General features: G+C 31.8%; 4 protein-coding genes across 11 annotated transcripts in view; 2 read left to right on the top strand and 2 right to left on the bottom strand.

The window, feature by feature from the left end:
- The window catches only part of LOC108737762 (sortilin-related receptor-like), a 13,922-nt gene extending 2,491 nt beyond the window's left edge, over positions 1-11,431 (top strand). The window contains exons 2-20 of one of the 3 annotated variants that reach the window (XM_025978935.1): positions 720-968; positions 1,035-1,196; positions 1,989-2,237; positions 2,764-3,026; positions 3,083-3,428; positions 3,665-4,006; positions 4,065-4,246; positions 4,463-5,190; positions 5,276-5,650; positions 6,001-6,259; positions 6,335-6,528; positions 6,589-6,869; positions 6,945-7,289; positions 7,539-8,058; positions 8,115-8,611; positions 8,685-8,901; positions 8,970-9,229; positions 9,669-9,752; positions 9,858-11,431. In XM_025978935.1, the coding sequence (XP_025834720.1) occupies positions 720-968; positions 1,035-1,196; positions 1,989-2,237; positions 2,764-3,026; positions 3,083-3,428; positions 3,665-4,006; positions 4,065-4,246; positions 4,463-5,190; positions 5,276-5,650; positions 6,001-6,259; positions 6,335-6,528; positions 6,589-6,869; positions 6,945-7,289; positions 7,539-8,058; positions 8,115-8,611; positions 8,685-8,901; positions 8,970-9,229; positions 9,669-9,752; positions 9,858-10,589 (6,285 nt within the window). In that variant the 3' untranslated portion in view covers positions 10,590-11,431. The other 2 variants (XM_025978937.1, XM_025978936.1) reach the window with 2 other exon arrangements.
- A 625-nt stretch (positions 11,432-12,056) lies between these two features.
- LOC112905800 (pseudouridylate synthase 7 homolog) lies at positions 12,057-14,273 on the bottom strand. Its single transcript, XM_025978940.1, has one exon. The coding sequence runs from the start codon at positions 14,134-14,136 to the stop codon at positions 12,127-12,129; it is 2,010 nt and encodes a 669-aa protein (XP_025834725.1). The 5' UTR covers positions 14,137-14,273; the 3' UTR covers positions 12,057-12,126.
- A 368-nt stretch (positions 14,274-14,641) lies between these two features.
- LOC108737764 (RNA polymerase II degradation factor 1) overlaps positions 14,642-24,355 on the top strand; it is a 37,579-nt gene continuing 27,865 nt past the window's right edge. The window contains exons 1-5 of one of the 6 annotated variants that reach the window (XR_003232012.1): positions 16,438-16,635; positions 16,691-16,853; positions 17,804-17,890; positions 18,044-18,130; positions 18,559-18,773. Coding sequence is in view for 2 of the 6 variants with exons in the window: in XM_018470858.2 (XP_018326360.1) it covers positions 18,098-18,130 (33 nt within the window). In the remaining 4 variants the exon portion in view is untranslated. Of the gene's footprint in view, positions 14,817-14,871; positions 15,035-15,192; positions 15,312-16,437; positions 16,636-16,690; positions 16,854-17,803; positions 17,891-18,043; positions 18,131-18,451; positions 18,774-23,889; positions 24,092-24,159; positions 24,293-24,355 lie in introns of those variants that run through there. The other 5 variants (XM_018470858.2, XR_001937896.2, XR_003232013.1 and 2 more) reach the window with 5 other exon arrangements.
- On the bottom strand, positions 19,416-21,632 carry LOC112905799 (pseudouridylate synthase 7 homolog). Its single transcript, XM_025978939.1, has one exon. It carries the CDS (start codon positions 21,493-21,495, stop codon positions 19,486-19,488), a length of 2,010 nt encoding a protein of 669 aa, XP_025834724.1. The 5' UTR covers positions 21,496-21,632; the 3' UTR covers positions 19,416-19,485.

A 24,355-nucleotide genomic window follows, 5' to 3' on the forward strand; every position in this document is an offset into this window, starting at 1 on the left:
GTATTAACTTAATATACATACTTGTAATAAAAAATAATTTGCAATTAATTTGGTCCAAAAACCGACATTCTTTTAGAATTTAGATTATTTAACCAGTTTATTTATTAGTTATTCCTGAATGTGTACTGGTTATTATAATTTTATCTTTGATTGTTATTGTTTATCTTTATCGCTATTTACTAGGATACAGTGAATTTATACAAGTATAAAATTGTTTATTGTTTTGCTATTATCATTACTTATTGTGAATCATTCTCACGTGTTTTGTTATCTGTTTTCTAGAGTTTGTGTATATGCAATAACTATTTTAAAAGGGTGCTTTTATGAGTTTAGCCATTAAGCAAGTGGCATTAAAAAAATGTTTAAAATATGTATAAACACTATTTATTTTATCGTAAGAATGGAAAGTTACTTTCAACTTTCCACCGACTTTAAGAAAAAAAAGGGGACTCGGTTGGAATATATTTTTTTTTGTGTGAATGTTACGCGATTTCTTCGCCAATTGTAAATTGATTTTAATGATTCTTTTTTAATATATAAGTTATATAGGTCGCATTTAAATTTGAAGAAAATATTTCACCTGCAAAGGTGCAAAATTAGAGGATAATAAAAAAAGTAGTCGGAAATTAACGCAACCTCGTTGCTTCTGTCAGATCTTTTTAACTTTTTTACTTTAAATATGTGCAAAAATGAGCATTGCATTTAATGATTTTTTTCAGATCAATCACCTAAATGATAGCCATAAGCATTTGATGGTGCAATGGATAGGTAAGGGTAGCGACGTAATTATTTGTTTGGCTCGCGATCCTCCTACATCGTATGAAACTGATGTTATGAACTCCTCCAGCGTTTATATATCTTATGATTACGGTAATACCTACGAAAATAAAACTGAATTATTCAAAATTTCGAATAAAACGTATTCTGTCGTGGAGAAGTTCTACAACCATGAAAAGTACAACACTCATGTAAGTTTGCAGTTTCTCTGAAATCTATCGAGTAAGACTCCTGTTTAAAAAATTATTTCTTTATAGTTTGTCTTTACGGACTTGAAAAATAAAGTCTTATTTACGACCAAGAATCATGGAAGAGATATTAAAAAAGTGCAGTTGAAATTTACGCCCAGTGAAGTATCTTTTCACGAATTTCAGCCCCAAATTTTCCTGATTTTGGACAAAGTTGATTCTAAACGGCCTGTAAGTATTAAAAAAATCATTGCTTATTATCTAAAAACTGAAAAAGGTTGTAAGATTGTTTTTGTATGGTCATAGTTTAAATTTCTATAGTTTTTGCAGTAATGAGTCTACGACCTTAATAAAAAGTCTGTCGTCATAATGTTTTTGTTTTTAAATTCACTTTACAAATGTATTTAGTAATAATCAATAATGGCTTCGTACCAAAAAGAAAAGCTAATGAACTGTGAAATATTTGAAAAGCAAACATCAAAGTCTGACTCAGTTATTATTTTGATGCAGAAAAATATAATACATATGTACTTATGTGCGTAGTTCTTTTATCATTAACGTCGTTCATTGTCCAATAAAAAAAATTCTATTCGCCTAGGCATAATCTATGCATATTAAAACATTGAAAATATTTACAGAAATAGTATGTAATTGAGGAAATAAAGGACGTGTTAGAAAGATTTTTTTTCTCGAAACTTTTCATATTTCATATTAAATGAAACAGGTTGAGTTTCTAGATAGTGTTATCATGTCTTTGCTTATGTGGAAACGTTTCGCCGTGCTGAGCAGACGCATATTCAGTGCGTTTTGTTTCGTAGTGAGAAGCCGAACGAACATTATGACGAAACGTCTGCTGCAAACGACACTACAGTACCTATTACCTAGGAACTTGGCCTGTTTCAGAATGCCTTAAAACCATTTTTTGGAAATTTTCAATGTTAAAACTTAAAAACTACTGACCTAATTGTAATGTAAACATTTTTTAGTAAGCGGATTTAATGTTTTCCAAACAACATTTTCTAGCTTTACCTTACTGAAGATTTCGGAGATAGTTGGCAGATAGTAGATGAGTTTGTGGAATCTTTTCACTGGATTTCTGAAGATAGCACTAAACTTAGATTAGTATTGCAAAGGAATGAACCAGGGGGTTGGAGCAGTATTTTTTATTGTATGGACATAACAAAGGACAAAAGGTGGCATTTGTATGCCACTGAAGTTAAACATTTTTTCGTGAAAGAGGATTACATTTTCTTTACCAAAAATGCCAGCAAGGTAAGAGCTTATAAAAGAAACTATATCTGTAAAGATTTAGACTAACAAAAAAAAAAAAAGAAGCAAGAAAAAGTTGTGAAAAGTATAGAGTAGACTCGCGATAGCGTGAACCATCGGCATAACGGAATGGTAATCGTCGTATACCGTGAACAAACCAAATCTTCGGTTATAGGAACTTATAATTGAATATTTTGTCATTGCTGTTGTGCTGTTGGTGTAAATGCTTGATATGATTGGCACTTATTATCATATATCATATTAGCAGGAGATATGGTTTATTAGTGTATTCACTTTAGACAGATATATAGCCTTTGTACAAACAAAAATGCGTTGAGTATCGAAGGAATGTTTTGCACTGGTATTTAGTGTACAGTACATATTTAAATGACTAATTTTCTTGTAAATTATGAAGTACTTTGTAACAATAATAATCAACTTTGAGATCTATTGGAATGTTACATGTTTTCCTAGTTAATTTCTTAAAAGGAACATTAAAGCTGTTTTTAAAAATAAGTAATTGTTTTAGAATAATCTTGATCTATATGTTTCGTATAAATTTGGGGAGAAGAAAAAGTGCGTTTTTGATTCTGAATTGGATCGTAAAAATTATTATATAGCAGACGTATCTAATAATCGAACACTTGTGGCAGTAAGTCATACAAACACTTTATCTCATTTATATGTATCTGAAGAACTAACTGGTAAAGATGGAAAGGTTCGTTTCACGTTGTCATTGGAAGAAATTTTGTGTTATTTTCCGAACGATACGTGGCAAGATTCTTGGCTACAGTGAGTAAATTTATAATAGATGAGAACCAATGGTTAATACTGTTTAATAATTTTAGTCGAATTGTTGAAGAACCGTTTGCGGATATATACAAGGTGGAGGGTGTTAATGGCATTTATATAGCATCCCAAATTATTTCCAAACCGTTAGGTCACAATTTAGGTCCTCAGCATCTGGGTTCTGTTATTACTTACGATCATGGTGGCTCCTGGCATTTACTCTCTCCTCCTGCTAGGGATGAAGAAGGTCAATTAATTTCTTGTTCATCCAATAACAATTGTTCCCTTCATCTAAGTCAGACATTTAGTCGCCTTCATCCTGAAACTAGATCCATCAGCATTTTGTCAAGCAAATCTGCTCCAGGATTGATAGTAGCCACTGGGGTTATTGGAAAGAGTCTTAAGGTGAGTTACAGCGAAGGACTTGATTTTTTCACAGTTAAACATGAGAAATATTTAAATAATTATAGACAAACAGTAAATTCCATCTGTGAAAATTTGCTATTAAATATGAGTTCACGAGTTTGTGAAAGTTTAAAAAAACAAAAGTTCAAAATTGCAACCCACGTTTTATAGTTTTGATAAAAATAACTAGAAACATGTTGTTTTATTTAAAAATATTTGACGATATTTTTATTTAGGGCCATTTTGGAGTATTTGTAAGTTCGGATGCAGGATTTACGTGGCGCCAGGTCTTAAAAGAATTGTACTTCTTTAACATGGGAGATCACGGTGGTGTCTTAACTGCTGTTAAATATTACAAAAATTGGGGAGAAACCCGAGTCGTCCTTTATTCTACCGACGAAGGTGAAAATTGGAGCGAAGCGCCGTTTTCTGAACATAATTTAAGATTGTATGGTCTCATGACTGAACCCGGCGAAAATTCTACAGTTTTTACCCTTTTCGCGTCCAAGCCCGAAACGCACCAGTGGATCATTATAAAGATTGATTTGAAACCTGTTTTTCAGTACAACTGTTCTGCGGTTAGTACAAAAAATATCTTTCAAATGCTTAATTTGTAATTGTTTTAAATAAATATAGGATGATTACAAGTTATGGTCCCCAAGCCAAACTGAGGAGAGTCGTCGTTATGTACCTTGCATAATGGGTAAACAAATAACGTATAGACGAAGAATATCACATGCTAATTGCTACAACGGGTTGGATTTGGATCTTCCTGTATCTTGGGAACCATGTGATTGTGACGCCCTCGATTTTGAATGGTAAGGAATTAGCGGGATTTTACCGTTTATAACCGAAAAATACACAGTGGAAGTCCAACAACTTACTGTTATTACTCATGCTTTATATAAATAGAGTATTCCAGAAAATAAAAAATAAACAAAAACAAAATACATTTGATGATGAAATCGGAAACATTTCTTTTGTTACTTAAATTTAAATTTTATGAATGCATCGTAATTGAAAAAACTTTTTAGTGACTTTGGATTCGTTCGAGTGGGAAAACCCTACCATTGTATTCGTAACAAAACGTCTAGCGAAAACCCGTTTGAAATTCCAAAATGGTGTAAACCGGGTCTTTTTTACGTACGCTCGAAAGGTTACCGAAAAATAGCAGGAGATGCTTGCGTGGATGGGTTCCAGGATCGATATTTGCCCGAACAAATTCCTTGCCCCTTCAAAGAAGTTCCTGAATTTCTGCTGTTTGCACGCAGAGATAAGATTTTCTGGTTTGATTTAACAACTGAAAAGCTCGAGGAACTTCCAATTAAAAACTTAAAGAACGTCATATCTGTGGAATTCGATATGAAGAATAATTGTGTCTTTTGGGCAGACATTGTCACGGACCAGATTGGTAGACTTTGTTTAAGTAATGGATCTGAACCAGAAATTTTGGTCTCAAACGATCTTGCATCTGTAGAAGGAATGGCTTATGATTGGATTTCGCATCATCTTTATTTCGTTGATGGAACAAGGAACAAAATAGAATTGATCAGGACAGATATTAATCATTTTGGTAGAATGAGAAGAACTATAATTGGCCCCAATGATTTGAAAAAGCCCCGGGGCATTGCCGTACATCCTGCAGCTGGCTATATGTTTTGGACTGATTGGGCTACTGAAAGTCCCTCTGTTAGTAGAGCAAATTTGGATGGAACCAATATCAAGAGGTTGATTGAGCATCCCCAAGTTGAATGGCCTAATGGTACGTTTTATTTTTTATAATTTTTTTTAAGGTATTGTAGTCACTCGTTTCATGATGTTTTCTAACTCTGATTGTTTTATTTTAGGTGTAACTGTAGATTATATTGCGGAACGTATATACTGGGTAGACGCTAAATTGGATTACATAGGAAGCTCTGATTTGCACGGGCAACGTATCAAGCACATCATTTCAAACAACGACCTCGTTATCCATCCATTTGCCATTGCTGTGTTCAAAGATCAAATGTATTGGGACGATTGGAAACAAAATATGATTTTCAGTGCAGATAAAGATCACGGAGTTGCAATTAAGCAGTTAGTCAAAGAATATTCCGGACCGATGGACCTCAAGGTTTACGGACATAGTCTTCAACATAGTACCAATGATTGTCAAAATTCTTCGTGCAAATATCTGTGTGTTGGAGCTCCAAAACAGAGTCACGTTTGTCTTTGCCCTGATGGTGAGTTAATTCTGTTATAAAATTTGATGGTAGCAGAGGTTACATGTAAAAAGTTAATTCAATTAACAATTTTTTCACGATTTCAGATCATGTTCTTTTTTATTTTGTATTCACTTATAAATACATACAAATGATATTGCTTGAGATTAGTAGTAAACGATAAATAAGACAAGCAATTATGGGATGAAGTTTCTTTAATTAAAATATATAATTGAACAATAGTGCAATAGAACAATTAATAGTTAACATTTTTTCTTTACTTAATCATGTCTAGATGTATTTATCCTCCTTCATTTAATTTCTTATTATTATAAGTTTACCTGATCGGTTTGGTTTTTTCATTATTACAGGTATGGAAGTTAAAGGAGGTAAATGTATGTGTCCCGGAGGAGTGCCGCCCTATGCAAACATGACTTGTTCCAGCGTATCAAACACTTGCGGCCCAGGTTATATCGCTTGCAAAAACAATCTTTGTGTACCTAAGGGTTGGACTTGCGATGGAGAAGACGATTGTGGGGATAATTCAGATGAAATCAATTGTAAGGTACAGACATGTGGCGGTAATCAATTTGTTTGTGGAGATGGACGGTGCTTACCACATTATTGGAGGCAAGTGAAATTGTTAATTTTATTAATTTGCGTTTTTCTTTTTTTAATTTGATCACGGTAATGAATTTCTTTTAGATGTGATTACGAGCGAGATTGTGTCGATGGCTCAGATGAACTCAATTGTCCAGTACAAAATTGCACTAGCTCACAATTCAAGTGTGGAAATGGGAGGTGTATTTCTATGAAATGGAGGTGTGATGGTGAAAACGATTGTCGAGATGGATCTGATGAAAGAGATTGCAATGTTGCAGACCCAGTCACTTGTAAAAGTATGTTAAAAACAAAAGTCATATCCACATAATTTGTATTTTTATTTGTTTGTAAATTAGCAAGCGAGTTTCAATGTAAAACCGGTGGAATAAATTGTGTACCATCCATTTGGCGGTGTGATGGAGAAAGTGACTGTAAAGATGGGAGTGATGAATTGGATTGTGGAAACAGTACTTGCCCCCCTTCTCTATTCTCTTGCGGAAATCCATCCAATCATTGTTTGTATATGGCATGGGTGTGTGATGGAGATAGTGATTGTCCCAATGGAGCAGATGAAAGTAATTGCACTACAACAGCACCCACTTCCGTGTCACCTGTTAATCCATTTCCAACTGCTAATGTAAGTACACAAGTACTTGTTTAGTTAAAGTTTTTTCTTTTTAATTCTTAATTTCTAAAAAAAAAAACATTGCAGAATTCCGTTTGCCTTGATTGGATGTTCTTGTGTAAAAATAAAAACTGTATTCCCTCTTGGTGGAAATGTGACATGGCTGACGACTGTGGCGATAATAGTGACGAAGAAGGATGCTTTTATCCATCTTCTGTAATTCCAACTACAGATCTGGCTACCACAATGAAGCCTCATGTTTGTCCTCAAGATTATTTCCAATGTGCAACAGGCGAATGTATATCACTTTCTTGGATTTGCGACGGCTCGAGGGACTGCAAGGGTGGTGAAGATGAAATGCACTGTGAAGGGGCTAGGCACTGTAGTGATGCAGATGAATTTAAATGTCGAATGGATGGAAGTTGTATTGATGTGAGTGAGATTTGAAATTTTTAATCGATTCAAGCTTTTAAGAACGGTTATGAAATTGCAATCGCCAAACAATTATTGTTGTGTCTATGGATATCAAGATTTGTAAATATTTAACACGTAACATTTGACAATTAATGTACTTTGAATTGTGGGATATTTTTCTGTCTTGAAAAATTTTCATTTAAAAGTTGTGGTTGCTAGAAAACTATTGTGTAATGTATGTATTAAACAAAAAAATTTGAATTTTAGATAACAAAGGTTTGTGATAGTCGTTCAGATTGTCCTGATGGGTCAGATGAAACTCATTGCGCCGAACATAATTATCCTAACGAACCTGCAACTCCTAGTTGCTCTTTGGGTTTCTTCCCTTGCGATGTAAATAACTGTATTCCCCTCGCAGCCCGTTGTGATGGCTTTGAAGACTGTCGCGACGGATTTGACGAATTGAATTGTAAAAACATAAAGAAAGTTCACCAAGTATTAAAAATGACGGCACTTCAGCAAGGAATATCATCAACTAGTATTTTATTGCAATGGTGGATAAGAAATCCTGAGGGAGGAATTATGGACTTTTTACCATCAATCAGTGAAGTAGGAAAGGACAAATGGGAAAATAAAACATGGATTACTTTTATGATATATCGTTTTACCGGACTGAAACCTTTTACTGCCTACAACATGACAGTGTACACCAGGTATAGGAAACATCAAAATGATACTGCAGAGGTATTTCCACCAGCAAAATTCTATGTGGCAACAACTGACGAAGGTGATTAATAATTTGATATATTAAAAGACAATTTAATTTATTTACTCTACTTTTAGATGCTCCAAGTCCACCATGGAACTTAACAGTACGGCAAGTAAACAGTACTGATGTTTTACTACTCTGGAATGCTCCATCCACTCCTAGAGGCATTATTCAATATTACGAAATCTACGTGTCTCCTCCGGACTCACCTCTTAATATTAAAACGAGTTCTAACAAAACCAGTTACTCTCTGTCCAAATTATTTTCCTCAAATCAAACTTATTCATTTTATTTAATCGCCCACAATTCAAAATATCAAAGTGAGAAATCCGAAGTGAAAGTCATTACTTTTGATGGGGATTCTTTGGTGGGGAAAGTTTCTGGATTGATTGTTAGCAACATGACAAATAGTACTTTGAGGTTGTCTTGGAATGCAATAGATAAAGTAGATGGTTATAGGATTCGCCTGGAAACCCTTTCACCCATGTTTCCTAAATTTCCGGAGCGTTTCGTTAAGACAAATTGGACATATTTTGAACAACTATCTCCAGAAGTTGACTACATATTCAGGGTACTGCTTGTAGATTTTCTACTTTAGTGGTAATCAAAGATAAGAAGTATGTATAATTTTTTTTTATTTGCAGGTAAGTGCTTACAAGAAAAGTTTTTACGGGGAAGAAGTAGGAATAATGGTTAACCTTACTGGTATTCCACTGCCCGAAGTACCCAATGTCGAAGCACAAGTTATTAAGGAAATGGGAACTTCTGTTAAATTAAGCTGGGACAGGCCCAAGGATAGTCGTAAAGTTAAATGGGTTTATGGAGTATATTATGGCACGACATTGACAGAGGTTTTGGAAGGTAATGTAACTTATTGTTGGCGTTTAAGATAATAAATGGCAGTATTAATGAAAATATCTATATTCCAGGGTCTCATATAAATACAACTAATTTGACAGTGACTGTATCAGATCTAGAAGCTTGCGAGAATTTCATGTTTATGATCGGTGTTGTGGGTCCTTTGGGTATTGGTCGATTGTCAAGTCGGAGTCCTCATGTAACCACACAGGTTAATAAACAGTCTCCACCCAAGAAGTTGAAGGTGTACCCCCATTCAAACGACCCACTTCAAATGGTAGTTGAATGGGAAGCTCCCTGCTACAGCCTCATAGAGCCTATTGGATATATTGTAAGTAATTTTAGCTTTATTTAATTATTAGCAATCAATTGCGGCTTTGAACAGATTCAAATGCCAGCGGGTATGTTGTGCCATTTGTTCACGACCCTATTGGTCAGGAAATGCGCATTATCTCTTTCCTATCCTATAGTTTAGGATAACAGATGGATCTATGTTGTCTAGCATGTTGTAGATTTCGATGAGGTCATTTTGTTTCCTTTTCTGCTTAAGGGTAGGCAACTGTAGGGTTCTCAGTCTATATACATATATAAGTAGTCCAGGTTGACGGAGGTCTTCGGAAAGCTTACAATTAGTGATTCATCTACTGATAATTATGACTGTGTAGTATTTATTGCACTCTTGATAATAAAAAAAAATCGTCGAGTGAAAAATAATTTCTGTTACTTTTTATACAAGTCACCATAATTACAACTCAAACTTTTCACTGCAGATACCTACTTCCAATGCGAATATTATTATCAACGCGATACTGTCGCCATCTTGTATTTTATTCTTTTACATAACGAAATCAAAAGTATGTAATTTTTAATTAGCGTTTACTGAATTATGAATTATTTGAAACATTATTGAATTGCGGTAATGTGAGTTTATTTATTTATTTAAAGAAAAAATTTTTCAGGTAACAGTATATGAAAAATCTACGAACAGAACTATTTCGGTTACAAAGGCGAACAGTACAGAAATAAGGCATAGACATACATTTAAGATAACTTACGGTGGAGTTTATGAGTTAAAAGTTGCGACTAACGTAAAGGGTGCAAAGTATAGTTCCACGGTTACTTACAATGGACCTTTGCTTCTTCCTCCTCACGAATTGAAGGTGTTCCCTCAATTAAATGGTAGCTACCTGGTCTACTGGCAGGAACACGACATTTCTCCCAGTGTTGGTTCTTACATGTACGAAGTTTTAATTTCTGAAGGGAATACGTTGAATGAGACTACAGCCAAACGGTTCTCTGTCAAGGAACCTCCTTTTATTTTCGATAATGCGACATTTGATACATACACTTTTGCTGTTCGAATGAAGACGAAGGAAGGATACAAATCGATCCTTTCGGAAAGAGCCAGTTCGTATAATAAGAATTATTCCAGTTGGTCCAAAGTTATTGATAAGACGAGTCTCACCGCTATAGTAGTTCCTTCTTGTCTTTTGTTAATTGTTCTTGCCGCAGCTTTAGGATTCTTGTTTGTGCGACATCGGAAGTTGCAGAATAGTTTTACGCGCTTCGCAAATTCGCACTATGATTCCAGATCGGGTGCAGCAACGTTTGATGATCATGGGTTGGATGAGGAAGAAGAGAGTCCTCAGATTAGGGGCTTCTCTGACGACGAACCCTTAGTTATCGCGTAAACGTGTGTTACACTCTTAGGATTTTTGGTTTAGAATGTGAAGTTACCACTCCAATTTGATAAAATACTAGCGAACCATCTGAAACAAAACAGGGTGAAATTAATAAAAACGTTTTATAAAATGAGAATACTGATTTATCGTAATAAAATAAAAATGTTCTATAACAGATATATGTTGTAATGTTGACTGATTTAAAAATGCAGTATTACATTAACTAATTACTTTCAAAGATTTTTTTATGTAAAATAAACATTCAATTTTCATTGCTCAATAAGTAGTCAAATTTATATAAAATTTACTACATTTTTGTCATTACTGTATTTGTTAATCAGTTAGTGTGTTGTAGAAATTATTTTGAAGTAATTGACTGTTTAAAATGTACTAGCTTCTATTAGACATTTAACGTTAACCTTACCAATCAAACGAAATTAATAATGAAGTATATGTTACGGTAAACATCGCTTTTAACTTTGTAGATACGAAATTTTAAAAAAAATTTAATAAGAAGCAGCTTTGCCTACATATGTTTGTAATTGCTGCTTTGTTTTTAGGATAAAAACAAAATAGTAATGTTTTGTTAAGTGGTGAGCTAGTTGTACAGAGATTACTTTCAGATATGTTCCATATTTTTTTTTTTTTTTTTAGTTAGATAAATCTTCTGTGTTATCGAGTGTTTTATTATCATATTTTTATTTGTTGCGTTTTGAAGTTAATGATAAATATAATTATTATTATTATTGACTTATTTTTGTTAACTGAATACATATTATCTTACAAAGACAATTCAATGTCAGTGTGGGTAGTTATGTTTAGTATTATTAATATTTTTAGTCACTTTCTGTGATAAACATTACAACTAATAAATAGAAATGGGAGAGTAAAAGAATGTTTCAGCATGCAAATCTTTTTAAATTTGTGATTTATAATTCTTTTTAAATGCAAATATAAAAATCAGGTGCATAGAATTGTTTTATTTTTTTTAAGGGTATATTTATAAAAATTAAGGACTTGGTCTAACTTATATTATATGGATAACGTCTGAAATTTGTTTTTCCTAATTTGAATTGAGTAACAGTCATTTTTAAGATAACTAATTTTAAATATCATTCAAATATTTTACGAATTAGATGAAATTTACTTGAAATAATTTGTAATTTATAATAAAATTCCAGTACATAACGATATTTTCAATACATTAATTTGTTTGCTAATTTACTACATAAACAATCTGCAAAATATGTGTAAACGACTGCAAAAAACAACTATTTTATTAATCAGCAAATCTTCCATAGGTAAAGTTATGCATGATTATTAAGTTATGTCTGTATTTACAATGGAAGTCAGTAAGTTTAATATTTTCTGTGTATGTGCCTGATTTTTTTAAAAGGTTTTAGAACAAACATTTGATGTTTATGCTGATATTTTTAAAAAGAAACGATTTATGTATGAAAATAAATTACAAATAGCTTATTTTCTATTGTCGTTTATTGCGATAAATAGCTTAGTTAATTTATGTATCTATAGATAAAACAAAATTTTAATCATCAGTTTTTGCTATTTTAGAGGGTGGTTCACCATCGTCGTCAGCAGCAAAAACGAACTTTTTAAATTCTTCAAACTTTTCTTTATTTGATAGTAAATCGTGTTCTTTCTCAAAGTCCTTTGACTGCGTATTTTCTTCTTTACAATTTTCAGCTTCAAAGTAGTTGTTGAGCTTTGCATGGGCTACGGAATTTGTATCTGTTTTTAAAACTTCTCTTACAACCATCGTGGCATAGCTACAGGGATCCAAACAGAAGTCCATAATTAAGGCTTTAAACTTCCCATTGGGTTGATCTTCAGGTTCTTTTTCTCCGCATAATTCTTCATAATCAGATCGAATCAAGACGTCGTCAGGCTCATTGTAGTGCAGAACTTTCCATGAAAAATTCTGTACTTTACCCATTATTTTCCTATAGGTGCCACTTAAATTATAGGTTTTTACATTTTGTTTGGACATTTCCAAAGATAAATTATAACTTTTAAGAAGTTCCTCGTAATAATTTTTTATTTCATTTTCCGGATATACAATATCATATCCAGGCAGAGGTAAAACTATATCAAATATAGAGTACTGATCTAATTCACCTTCAGTTAATGCTTTAACTTTAGATCTACTATTTATATTACTATCGCCTTTTATTTCATTTTTTTCTTCTGATTCAGAATCGGACAAATTTGTTTCATTTTCAGCAATATTTCCAATAACTACCAGATCTCCAATTACTGGTTTCAATCCAAACTTTTTAATTCGCATTGAAACTACTCTGTTCCATATTAAGCTTTGAAAAGAATGAATATAGAGTAGTCTACTGTTTCGAGGAATATTGGATAGGGCGTTTACATAATCGTTTTTATTGTTTTTTGACAGACCTTCCAGTAACCTGTATTCCAATGAAGTTCTTCTGTTTCTGGCAAATTCAGTTAATGCTAATTGTGCATTTGAAGTTGTCGCATAGGCTTGTTTAGCTTTAGTAGTATCAGAACGTGGAAAATCTGTCTTTTTTACCTTCAGAATGAGTTCACATGCTTCTTTCCATTGTCCTCTTAATAATTTTATACCTACAGCAAAAGTAGGTACTTCCTTATCACAACCAAATCTTTGTAAACCGAAATAATTTATAAAGCCATTATCATTTAATGACTTCATCTGTGACTCTATTATGCTATTATCAACAGTAACATTACGCAGAGCTAAACAAAAACGGTTTCCTTTTAATTGTCCTAATTTAAGTGGTTCCTCCTTAAATTCAAAATTTCCTACTTTAACATTACGTATTCCTTTAGTTTTATTAACAATTCTTTCTGGTAGATACCTTTTTATTGAGAACCATTGGGTTGTTTTTGCACGACGGTCCTTTACTCCAGCATACGTTAAACTTGATGCTTTCACATTCAAAGCACTACTTATTCTGAGACATGCTTCCATGGTATCAAGACATTCTTTATAAACTAAAAAATGAACATAATCTCCTATATTATGTGGCCACTTTAGTCTTTGGCAGGATTCATTATTTTTGTTGTATTTTTCTATTTTTATAAACCTCCTATCATCATTATTAATTGTTTGGGCAATAACTGTTGACTGATAAATCATTTTAATATTTTTATGAAAATTCTTACGATCTTCTTTAGACATATCAGTAATATCAAATTGTAAGGGTTCAGAACTTTCACTTGTCAACATGGTATTAATTTCGTTACAACAATTTGGTAAAATTTTTTCAACAGCTGCTTCACATTCTTCTTTATTGACAACTACTTCTTGAAAATGAGGAGGTTCTAAACTTGTTAATTTTGCAACTTGACCTTGTAAATTTATTTCATTTACATGAAAATCAGAGTATCTTGCCTTCAGTATAGCAGAAAACCCTTCCATGGTGCTAACATATTCAGTAATTCCCACTTCACTCTCTGTTAACTTTTCATGTTGGATGAAAGCTTCTTTACTACAACTTCTTTTTGCAATGTCAGCACCAACGCGATTTCTCTGGTTATTGTGCGACATTTTTACACGTTATAACTCGGAAAAACTAACACTTATTTCTAAAAATTGATACCTTAAAATACTTTATTTTTTAGAAATTAAGTAAGGTTATGTTAGGTTATGTTATATTCATACGTTACGTCTATGGGTGGTCTACGGGTTATATATAAGAAATAGTGTCGCCAGCATGGTACGACCGCGTTTATAAATTCATTGCATGAACAATCCGACTGTGTTTAACAATTTATTGCACGTGCACGTTGCAACCATAGTCCATTCCATGATGAAATTAAACGAAATACAGCCTTTGTCATTTCTGTAATAATAGCGGTGTATTTGTGGTTTTCCTTTCACAAATATTTATGTGCGTTACGCCTTCATCTATTATCTATGGTCTTCATCTATGACATGCTATGACTCGTATGACTCCATGTTTGTTTTGAATTATGATGGCTGTTTAATTCATGGTTAATTTGTTCCTCGTAATTATTTTNACTTCATGTCTCAATTCCAATGTCAACTAATGTAAAAAATTACCTTTTGTTATTATCACGTTCTGCTCTATTATTAAATTGAATTATTTGTATCAATATTGTAGCACCGCGGAACTTTATATTAAGTATTTGAAGGAAATGTGAAAGTGCCTTTTTTTCACTGGAAACAGATTTGTTGGTAAGGTGTTGATATGCACCATCATAAAGGTAAGTCAGGTAGTTAGACTTTGATTAAGACAAAACCATTTATTTATATATTAAGGTGCCAGGCATAACTACATACATGTTAGAAATGAATGCCGACTTCAGACGGATGCTGAAATAAATTAACAGTTCGCAGTCTGTTTGAAGCAAAGTGGTCTATGTCCCTAATATAGCAGTTGCCATAAGAGTATTTTGGAGTGTACTTAATACATATAACAAAGGTATGATTTTAACATTTTTTCTTATTAATTGCAATATAAAATCGTTATTGTTTTAATACTTCAAAGTATCCTTTTATGGAGTTTTCTCTCACAGTTTTGGTATGTTGACTAAGGAAGCAGTTATTACAATATTGTTATTTCAGAATTGTTCTTTCCAGATCATCAACATTACATTGGAACATTAGGATTCATTTTTTTCCATTTCTTTGAATTTAAAGTCATTTTCTCGATAAAGATCTGAAAGCACCAAAATCTGAAGTTCCTATGAGGCATTAGTGAAAAGACTTTTATAGTTGCACCAAGTACCTTTGTAATTTATAATAAAATTCCAGTACATAACGATATTTTCAATACATTAATTTGTTTGCTAATTTACTACATAAACAATCTGCAAAATATGTGTAAACGACTGCAAAAAACAACTATTTTATTAATCAGCAAATCTTCCATAGGTAAAGTTATGCATGATTATTAAGTTATGTCTGTATTTACAATGGAAGTCAGTAAGTTTAATATTTTCTGTGTATGTGCCTGATTTTTTTAAAAGGTTTTAGAACAAACATTTGATGTTTGTATTGCAAAGGAATGAACCAGGGGGTTGGAGCAGTATTTTTTATTGTATGGACATAACAAAGGACAAAAGGTGGCATTTGTATGCCACTGAAGTTAAACATTTTTTCGTGAAAGAGGATTACATTTTCTTTACCAAAAATGCCAGCAAGGTAAGAGCTTATAAAAGAAACTATATCTGTAAAGATTTAGACTAACAAAAAAAAAAAAAGAAGCAAGAAAAAGTTGTGAAAAGTATAGAGTAGACTCGCGATAGCGTGAACCATCGGCATAACGGAATGGTAATCGTCGTATACCGTGAACAAACCAAATCTTCGGTTATAGGAACTTATAATTGAATATTTTGTCATTGCTGTTGTGCTGTTGGTGTAAATGCTTGATATGATTGGCACTTATTATCATATATCATATTAGCAGGAGATATGGTTTATTAGTGTATTTACTTTAGACAGATATATAGCCTTTGTACAAACAAAAATGCGTTGAGTATCGAAGGAATGTTTTGCACTGGTATTTAGTGTACAGTACATATTTAAATGACTAATTTTCTTGTAAATTATGAAGTACTTTGTAACAATAATAATCAACTTTGAGATCTATTGGAATGTTACATGTTTTCCTAGTTAATTTCTTAAAAGGAACATTAAAGCTGTTTTTAAAAATNGGCGAGAACAGCTGACGAAGGGCTGCAGCCAGGGCCGTACCAATCGAAATTTCCTCCGATTAAATAACTTTAGGAGCCTGTATCTCAAGCTACATTGGTTTCCGCACGGAATTAATGCTACCACACGATTCTACTTGGTGAGTACTACCTACCTGACTAAACTGCATGTCTCAATTCCAATGTCAACTAATGTAAAAAATTACCTTTTGTTATTATCACGTTCTGCTCTATTATTAAATTGAATTATTTGTATCAATATTGTAGCACCGCGGAACTTTATATTAAGTATTTGAAGGAAATGTGAAAGTGCCTTTTTTTCACTGGAAACAGATTTGTTGGTAAGGTGTTGATATGCACCATCATAAAGGTAAGTCAGGTAGTTAGACTTTGATTAAGACAAAACCATTTATTTATATATTAAGGTGCCAGGCATAACTACATACATGTTAGAAATGAATGCCGACTTCAGACGGATGCTGAAATAAATTAACAGTTCGCAGTCTGTTTGAAGCAAAGTGGTCTATGTCCCTAATATAGCAGTTGCCATAAGAGTATTTTGGAGTGTACTTAATACATATAACAAAGGTATGATTTTAACATTTTTTCTTATTAATTGCAATATAAAATCGTTATTGTTTTAATACTTCAAAGTATCCTTTTATGGAGTTTTCTCTCACAGTTTTGGTATGTTGACTAAGGAAGCAGTTATTACAATATTGTTATTTCAGAATTGTTCTTTCCAGATCATCAACATTACATTGGAACATTAGGATTCATTTTTTTCCATTTCTTTGAATTTAAAGTCATTTTCTCGATAAAGATCTGAAAGCACCAAAATCTGAAGTTCCTATGAGGCATTAGTGAAAAGACTTTTATAGTTGCACCAAGTACCAGAGTGCACTTTCAATCCCCAATTTAAAGTCCTTTTTTTTATAAATTAATTTCTCATTTATTAAACCAGCTAAAGGTTTCAAAATGCATTTAACTTGTAGGACATCAGTGAAAATTACCCCCAATTTAAAAAAGTTTTTATTTTTTGACAAATTAATTACTCTCTTATTAAAAGTGTTGAAAGTACCAAAAGGTATTAATGTTGTTTTGGGCCATAAATCCTAAATATAAAAGCGTTTGTAACTCCTTGAAAAAACTATCTGAAAGTATTAAAATGCATTAAAGTTATTGTGAGACACCAGTGAAAAGCATTTTGTAGTTGAAAGTTACCGGGAAGTATGTTAAACCCTTTTTTTAATTTTTTAATAACAATTTTAAAAATAAAAATATGTATATGATTGCTAACATATGTATTATGGTGAAAAATGGCATACAGACCAGGGGAGGAAATTAACATTCTTTATTTTTCTTGATGTAAAATCTATAAAGGTGTAGTACATCCTTGTCCCATGCAAAGTAGAAAGTTGGCTACCTTCCTATCAAAAAAGTACTAATTCTTGAAGAACTTTTTACGAGTGTGTATATTTATCGTGAATTACATTGGTTTTTTCTACTTATTTTAAACTGTAACTACTTTTTTTCAGCATTCTAAACAATTTGCCTAAATATGGAGGAAAATTCCTTACAAGCCACTGCATATTATGGACTGCATTTTAAATTCATAAAGAAAGGTACGATTTCATTTAACAGTTATTTATTATTCATCAGTAAATTACTTAAAATAAATTTAATGATCAAATCAAGATGAACCGTATATGTAAATATGTAAATAATTTTGTTAGTATTCTTCTTAATGATAAAATTAAAAACCGTAATTGTTATAGTACGTCAAACTATTCGCCAACGGAGTTTTCTCTCAGTGTTTTGGGTTGTTGGTTATGGTCAAATCATCTCCACACTATAATGGAAAGGTAGGATTCAATTTTTTATCTTTTTCTTTAGATTTATAATTAATTTCTCCCTTTTAAACAAGTTGAAAGTGCCATATTACATTGAAGCTTAAGCATCAGTGAAACGAATTTTATAATTGGAACTTTCAACTCCCAATTTCGACTCTGTTTTTATTTTTTTTTAAAAATTTCAATAATTTCTGCCTTAAAAAATCAGCTGAAACTAACCTAATGTATTAAAATTTTTGTAAGGTATTAGTGAAAATAATTTTATAGTTGGGAATTATCGGGATGCACTTGCAAGTCTCAATTTAAATTTATTTTATTTATTTATTTAATTAGCATTACCAGGAGACTTTAAAGGTGGTTGTAGAACTGTTTTAAAACTATATAAACTTAATCTAAGTGAATTGCAAGAGGAGTTTAGTGCAAAAATTTAATGATTTTAGTATTCTTCTCTGGGCAGTGTTCAGGACTTCCAGAACATTTTGATATGCACCCCCAAGCTATGGTATCATATATATACTTTAATCAAGTTAGACTGATTCATTATATACCTAACTCTATAAAATACATACACCAAATATTTAGTTTTCTTTACAATACAGTTTATAAGTTTATTTCATTTAACATATTTTTCTTGATAAATTCATTTCTCTGAAACTGAAAATANCTTTCTGTGATAAACATTACAACTAATAAATAGAAATGGGAGAGTAAAAGAATGTTTCAGCATGCAAATCTTTTTAAATTTGTGATTTATAATTCTTTTTAAATGCAAATATAAAAATCAGGTGCATAGAATTGTTTTATTTTTTTTAAGGGTATATTTATAAAAATTAAGGACTTGGTCTAACTTATATTATATGGATAACGTCTGAAATTTGTTTTTCCTAATTTGAATTGAGTAACAGTCATTTTTAAGATAACTAATTTTAAATATCATTCAAATATTTTACGAATTAGATGAAATTTACTTGAAATAATTTGTAATTTATAATAAAATTCCAGTACATAACGATATTTTCAATACATTAATTTGTTTGCTAATTTACTACATAAACAATCTGCAAAATATGTGTAAACGACTGCAAAAAACAACTATTTTATTAATCAGCAAATCTTCCATAGGTAAAGTTATGCATGATTATTAAGTTATGTCTGTATTTACAATGGAAGTCAGTAAGTTTAATATTTTCTGTGTATGTGCCTGATTTTTTTAAAAGGTTTTAGAACAAACATTTGATGTTTATGCTGATATTTTTAAAAAGAAACGATTTATGTATGAAAATAAATTACAAATAGCTTATTTTCTATTGTCGTTTATTGCGATAAATAGCTTAGTTAATTTATGTATCTATAGATAAAACAAAATTTTAATCATCAGTTTTTGCTATTTTAGAGGGTGGTTCACCATCGTCGTCAGCAGCAAAAACGAACTTTTTAAATTCTTCAAACTTTTCTTTATTTGATAGTAAATCGTGTTCTTTCTCAAAGTCCTTTGACTGCGTATTTTCTTCTTTACAATTTTCAGCTTCAAAGTAGTTGTTGAGCTTTGCATGGGCTACGGAATTTGTATCTGTTTTTAAAACTTCTCTTACAACCATCGTGGCATAGCTACAGGGATCCAAACAGAAGTCCATAATTAAGGCTTTAAACTTCCCATTGGGTTGATCTTCAGGTTCTTTTTCTCCGCATAATTCTTCATAATCAGATCGAATCAAGACGTCGTCAGGCTCATTGTAGTGCAGAACTTTCCATGAAAAATTCTGTACTTTACCCATTATTTTCCTATAGGTGCCACTTAAATTATAGGTTTTTACATTTTGTTTGGACATTTCCAAAGATAAATTATAACTTTTAAGAAGTTCCTCGTAATAATTTTTTATTTCATTTTCCGGATATACAATATCATATCCAGGCAGAGGTAAAACTATATCAAATATAGAGTACTGATCTAATTCACCTTCAGTTAATGCTTTAACTTTAGATCTACTATTTATATTACTATCGCCTTTTATTTCATTTTTTTCTTCTGATTCAGAATCGGACAAATTTGTTTCATTTTCAGCAATATTTCCAATAACTACCAGATCTCCAATTACTGGTTTCAATCCAAACTTTTTAATTCGCATTGAAACTACTCTGTTCCATATTAAGCTTTGAAAAGAATGAATATAGAGTAGTCTACTGTTTCGAGGAATATTGGATAGGGCGTTTACATAATCGTTTTTATTGTTTTTTGACAGACCTTCCAGTAACCTGTATTCCAATGAAGTTCTTCTGTTTCTGGCAAATTCAGTTAATGCTAATTGTGCATTTGAAGTGGTCGCATAGGCTTGTTTAGCTTTAGTAGTATCAGAACGTGGAAAATCTGTCTTTTTTACCTTCAGAATGAGTTCACATGCTTCTTTCCATTGTCCTCTTAATAATTTTATACCTACAGCAAAAGTAGGTACTTCCTTATCACAACCAAATCTTTGTAAACCGAAATAATTTATAAAGCCATTATCATTTAATGACTTCATCTGTGACTCTATTATGCTATTATCAACAGTAACATTACGCAGAGCTAAACAAAAACGGTTTCCTTTTAATTGTCCTAATTTAAGTGGTTCCTCCTTAAATTCAAAATTTCCTACTTTAACATTACGTATTCCTTTAGTTTTATTAACAATTCTTTCTGGTAGATACCTTTTTATTGAGAACCATTGGGTTGTTTTTGCACGACGGTCCTTTACTCCAGCATACGTTAAACTTGATGCTTTCACATTCAAAGCACTACTTATTCTGAGACATGCTTCCATGGTATCAAGACATTCTTTATAAACTAAAAAATGAACATAATCTCCTATATTATGTGGCCACTTTAGTCTTTGGCAGGATTCATTATTTTTGTTGTATTTTTCTATTTTTATAAACCTCCTATCATCATTATTAATTGTTTGGGCAATAACTGTTGACTGATAAATCATTTTAATATTTTTATGAAAATTCTTACGATCTTCTTTAGACATATCAGTAATATCAAATTGTAAGGGTTCAGAACTTTCACTTGTCAACATGGTATTAATTTCGTTACAACAATTTGGTAAAATTTTTTCAACAGCTGCTTCACATTCTTCTTTATTGACAACTACTTCTTGAAAATGAGGAGGTTCTAAACTTGTTAATTTTGCAACTTGACCTTGTAAATTTATTTCATTTACATGAAAATCAGAGTATCTTGCCTTCAGTATAGCAGAAAACCCTTCCATGGTGCTAACATATTCAGTAATTCCCACTTCACTCTCTGTTAACTTTTCATGTTGGATGAAAGCTTCTTTACTACAACTTCTTTTTGCAATGTCAGCACCAACGCGATTTCTCTGGTTATTGTGCGACATTTTTACACGTTATAACTCGGAAAAACTAACACTTATTTCTAAAAATTGATACCTTAAAATACTTTATTTTTTAGAAATTAAGTAAGGTTATGTTAGGTTATGTTATATTCATACGTTACGTCTATGGGTGGTCTACGGGTTATATATAAGAAATAGTGTCGCCAGCATGGTACGACCGCGTTTATAAATTCATTGCATGAACAATCCGACTGTGTTTAACAATTTATTGCACGTGCACGTTGCAACCATAGTCCATTCCATGATGAAATTAAACGAAATACAGCCTTTGTCATTTCTGTAATAATAGCGGTGTATTTGTGGTTTTCCTTTCACAAATATTTATGTGCGTTACGCCTTCATCTATTATCTATGGTCTTCATCTATGACATGCTATGACTCGTATGACTCCATGTTTGTTTTGAATTATGATGGCTGTTTAATTCATGGTTAATTTGTTCCTCGTAATTATTTTAATTGAAGTAGGTAATTTATTAAAAAATTTAAGGTATATTGTTTAAGTTACAAATTTGTTGGTTGATAACTTCTAACAAAAACTTGTGTAATCTTCAGTATTCCTTACTTTTTAACATTTTGTTAGGTAATTTTTTACATTAGTTGACATTGGAATTGAGACATGAGGTTTAGTCAGGTAGGTAGTACTCACCAAGTAAAGTAGTGTAGTAGTATTTACTAGAATTTTGTTTATTATTTGTTTAAAAATCAATGTGAGTGAGATACAGGTCCTTAAAGTTTTCGTAATCGGAGGAAATTCCGGTAGGTACGGCCCTGGCTTCAGCCTTCGTCAGCTGTTCCCGCCAAACATCGTTTGTCCTAAAACATATCTTCCTAACATTATTCTAATGTATCAGCCCGCCTTCGGCGGGCAGGGACATTAAACAAACTCCAGTCTGTCTTACATCTACCTAAGTAAACAATGACGTCATCAATGCATATTAGGCGAGAACAGCTGACGAAGGGCTGCAGCCAGGGCCGTACCAATCGAAATTTCCTCCGATTAAATAACTTTAGGAGCCTGTATCTCAAGCTACATTGGTTTCCGCACGGAATTAATGCTACCACACGATTCTACTTGGTGAGTACTACCTACCTGACTAAACTGCATGTCTCAATTCCAATGTCAACTAATGTAAAAAATTACCNTTTAAAGGTGGTTGTAGAACTGTTTTAAAACTATATAAACTTAATCTAAGTGAATTGCAAGAGGAGTTTAGTGCAAAAATTTAATGATTTTAGTATTCTTCTCTGGGCAGTGTTCAGGACTTCCAGAACATTTTGATATGCACCCCCAAGCTATGGTATCATATATATACTTTAATCAAGTTAGACTGATTCATTATATACCTAACTCTATAAAATACATACACCAAATATTTAGTTTTCTTTACAATACAGTTTATAAGTTTATTTCATTTAACATATTTTTCTTGATAAATTCATTTCTCTGAAACTGAAAATACCAAAATGTAATAAAGTAGTCGGGGATGGACATAAATGAAAATTATGCTGCTAAAACTTACTGGTGTGTATTTTAAACCCTCTTTTTGAAAACGGAGACTTTAATAAAAGAACTATCTGTTATTGCTGGCTGACGATGAGAATACTGTGCAGTACAGTGGGTTGCCTATGTGAACGACTAGCAATAATCAGCAGTGTTTAATATAATTTTTAAATTATATTAATACCTTCGCGGGAAAGTATGAGTGCGCTGTCGTCTACTTAAAGATAGAAATGTTACAGTGTGAGTCGAAATTTATTATCAACTAAAAGTTTGGATTTTAATAAAATAATCTAAATGTATGTGGTACATAAACAGTTTATGAAAATAATTGTTTTTACACTTAACACTGTTGATGTACAATGAATGTTTTTAACTTTGTTTTTGTATATTTTTCTAATGTGAACATTTTTATCTTCTGTTCTGTACATATTATTTTTTTTATACGATTTCTGACCGAGAAAGAAGTTTATTATTAAAATTGCGGACAAAAAAATTCAATTTTTTGGATGTTTGTGATGAAAAGAAAGGAAAAGTAATAATGTATCTCTTTTTTTTATTAGCGTATAGTAACAACGATAAGAAAAGAAGCAATGAATTTTTAATTATCTGGCCAAAGATTGAGTTTGTAATAGTTTTTTCTTTCGAAGAAATTTAAATTTTGTAGTTTATTTCTGATTTTTAAATATCAATGCATTTTATCATAATAGTCTTACAATCATAACTTTCTCTTCAAGTGATATCTGTTTGTCTTCGTCCTAATCTCTTTAACGGCTTTTTTATAATAAAATTTTAAAACATAATGTTTAAGATGAAACTAACATTCAATTGTTTAACAGGTTATCATTTAAATACATTAAATTAAATTAAAATTAAAGCTGACCGTGCTGAACCAACCAATGTCTGTAATTGTATCATCATTCCTGGATTAAATTCTTCATTTGCTGTTTTCGTCTTTAACTTACAACATTATGCAATGAATATTCAACAGATGAGTGAGAGCAAGAGGAGATTTATTTAAATTCCATTGAAACAAGTTTTCTGCAAACTTGGGCACGTTACAGTGTACTGTTTCTTAAGGTGAGAATATTTAGTATAATTAATATTAATTGCTCTTTATTAATCTGTTACCACCCTATTTGTTTCAGGTCAACGGTGGAGAAGACAAAGAAGACCCCGTAGTTAAAATACCTGTGTATCTTGTATGTCCTTTTGTTATTAGAATTAATAATTTTTTATTTTGCATGTTTTTTGTAGTTTATTTGAATTAATTTTTGATTGTAGATGTTATTATTATGTTTTTTAGTAGTAGTAGTAGTAGTAGTAGTAGTAGTAGTAGTAGTA

Source organism: Agrilus planipennis, unplaced genomic scaffold (assembly GCF_000699045.2).
Source record: "Agrilus planipennis isolate EAB-ADULT unplaced genomic scaffold, Apla_2.0 scaffold185, whole genome shotgun sequence".
In the NCBI taxonomy this organism is placed as follows: Eukaryota; Metazoa; Arthropoda; class Insecta; order Coleoptera; family Buprestidae; genus Agrilus; species Agrilus planipennis.

Coding starts and splice junctions, on each gene's coding strand:
- LOC112905800 (XM_025978940.1), bottom strand. CDS start 14,136: ATGTCGCACAATAACCAGAGAAATCGCGTTGGTGCTGACATTGCAAAA.
- LOC112905799 (XM_025978939.1), bottom strand. CDS start 21,495: ATGTCGCACAATAACCAGAGAAATCGCGTTGGTGCTGACATTGCAAAA.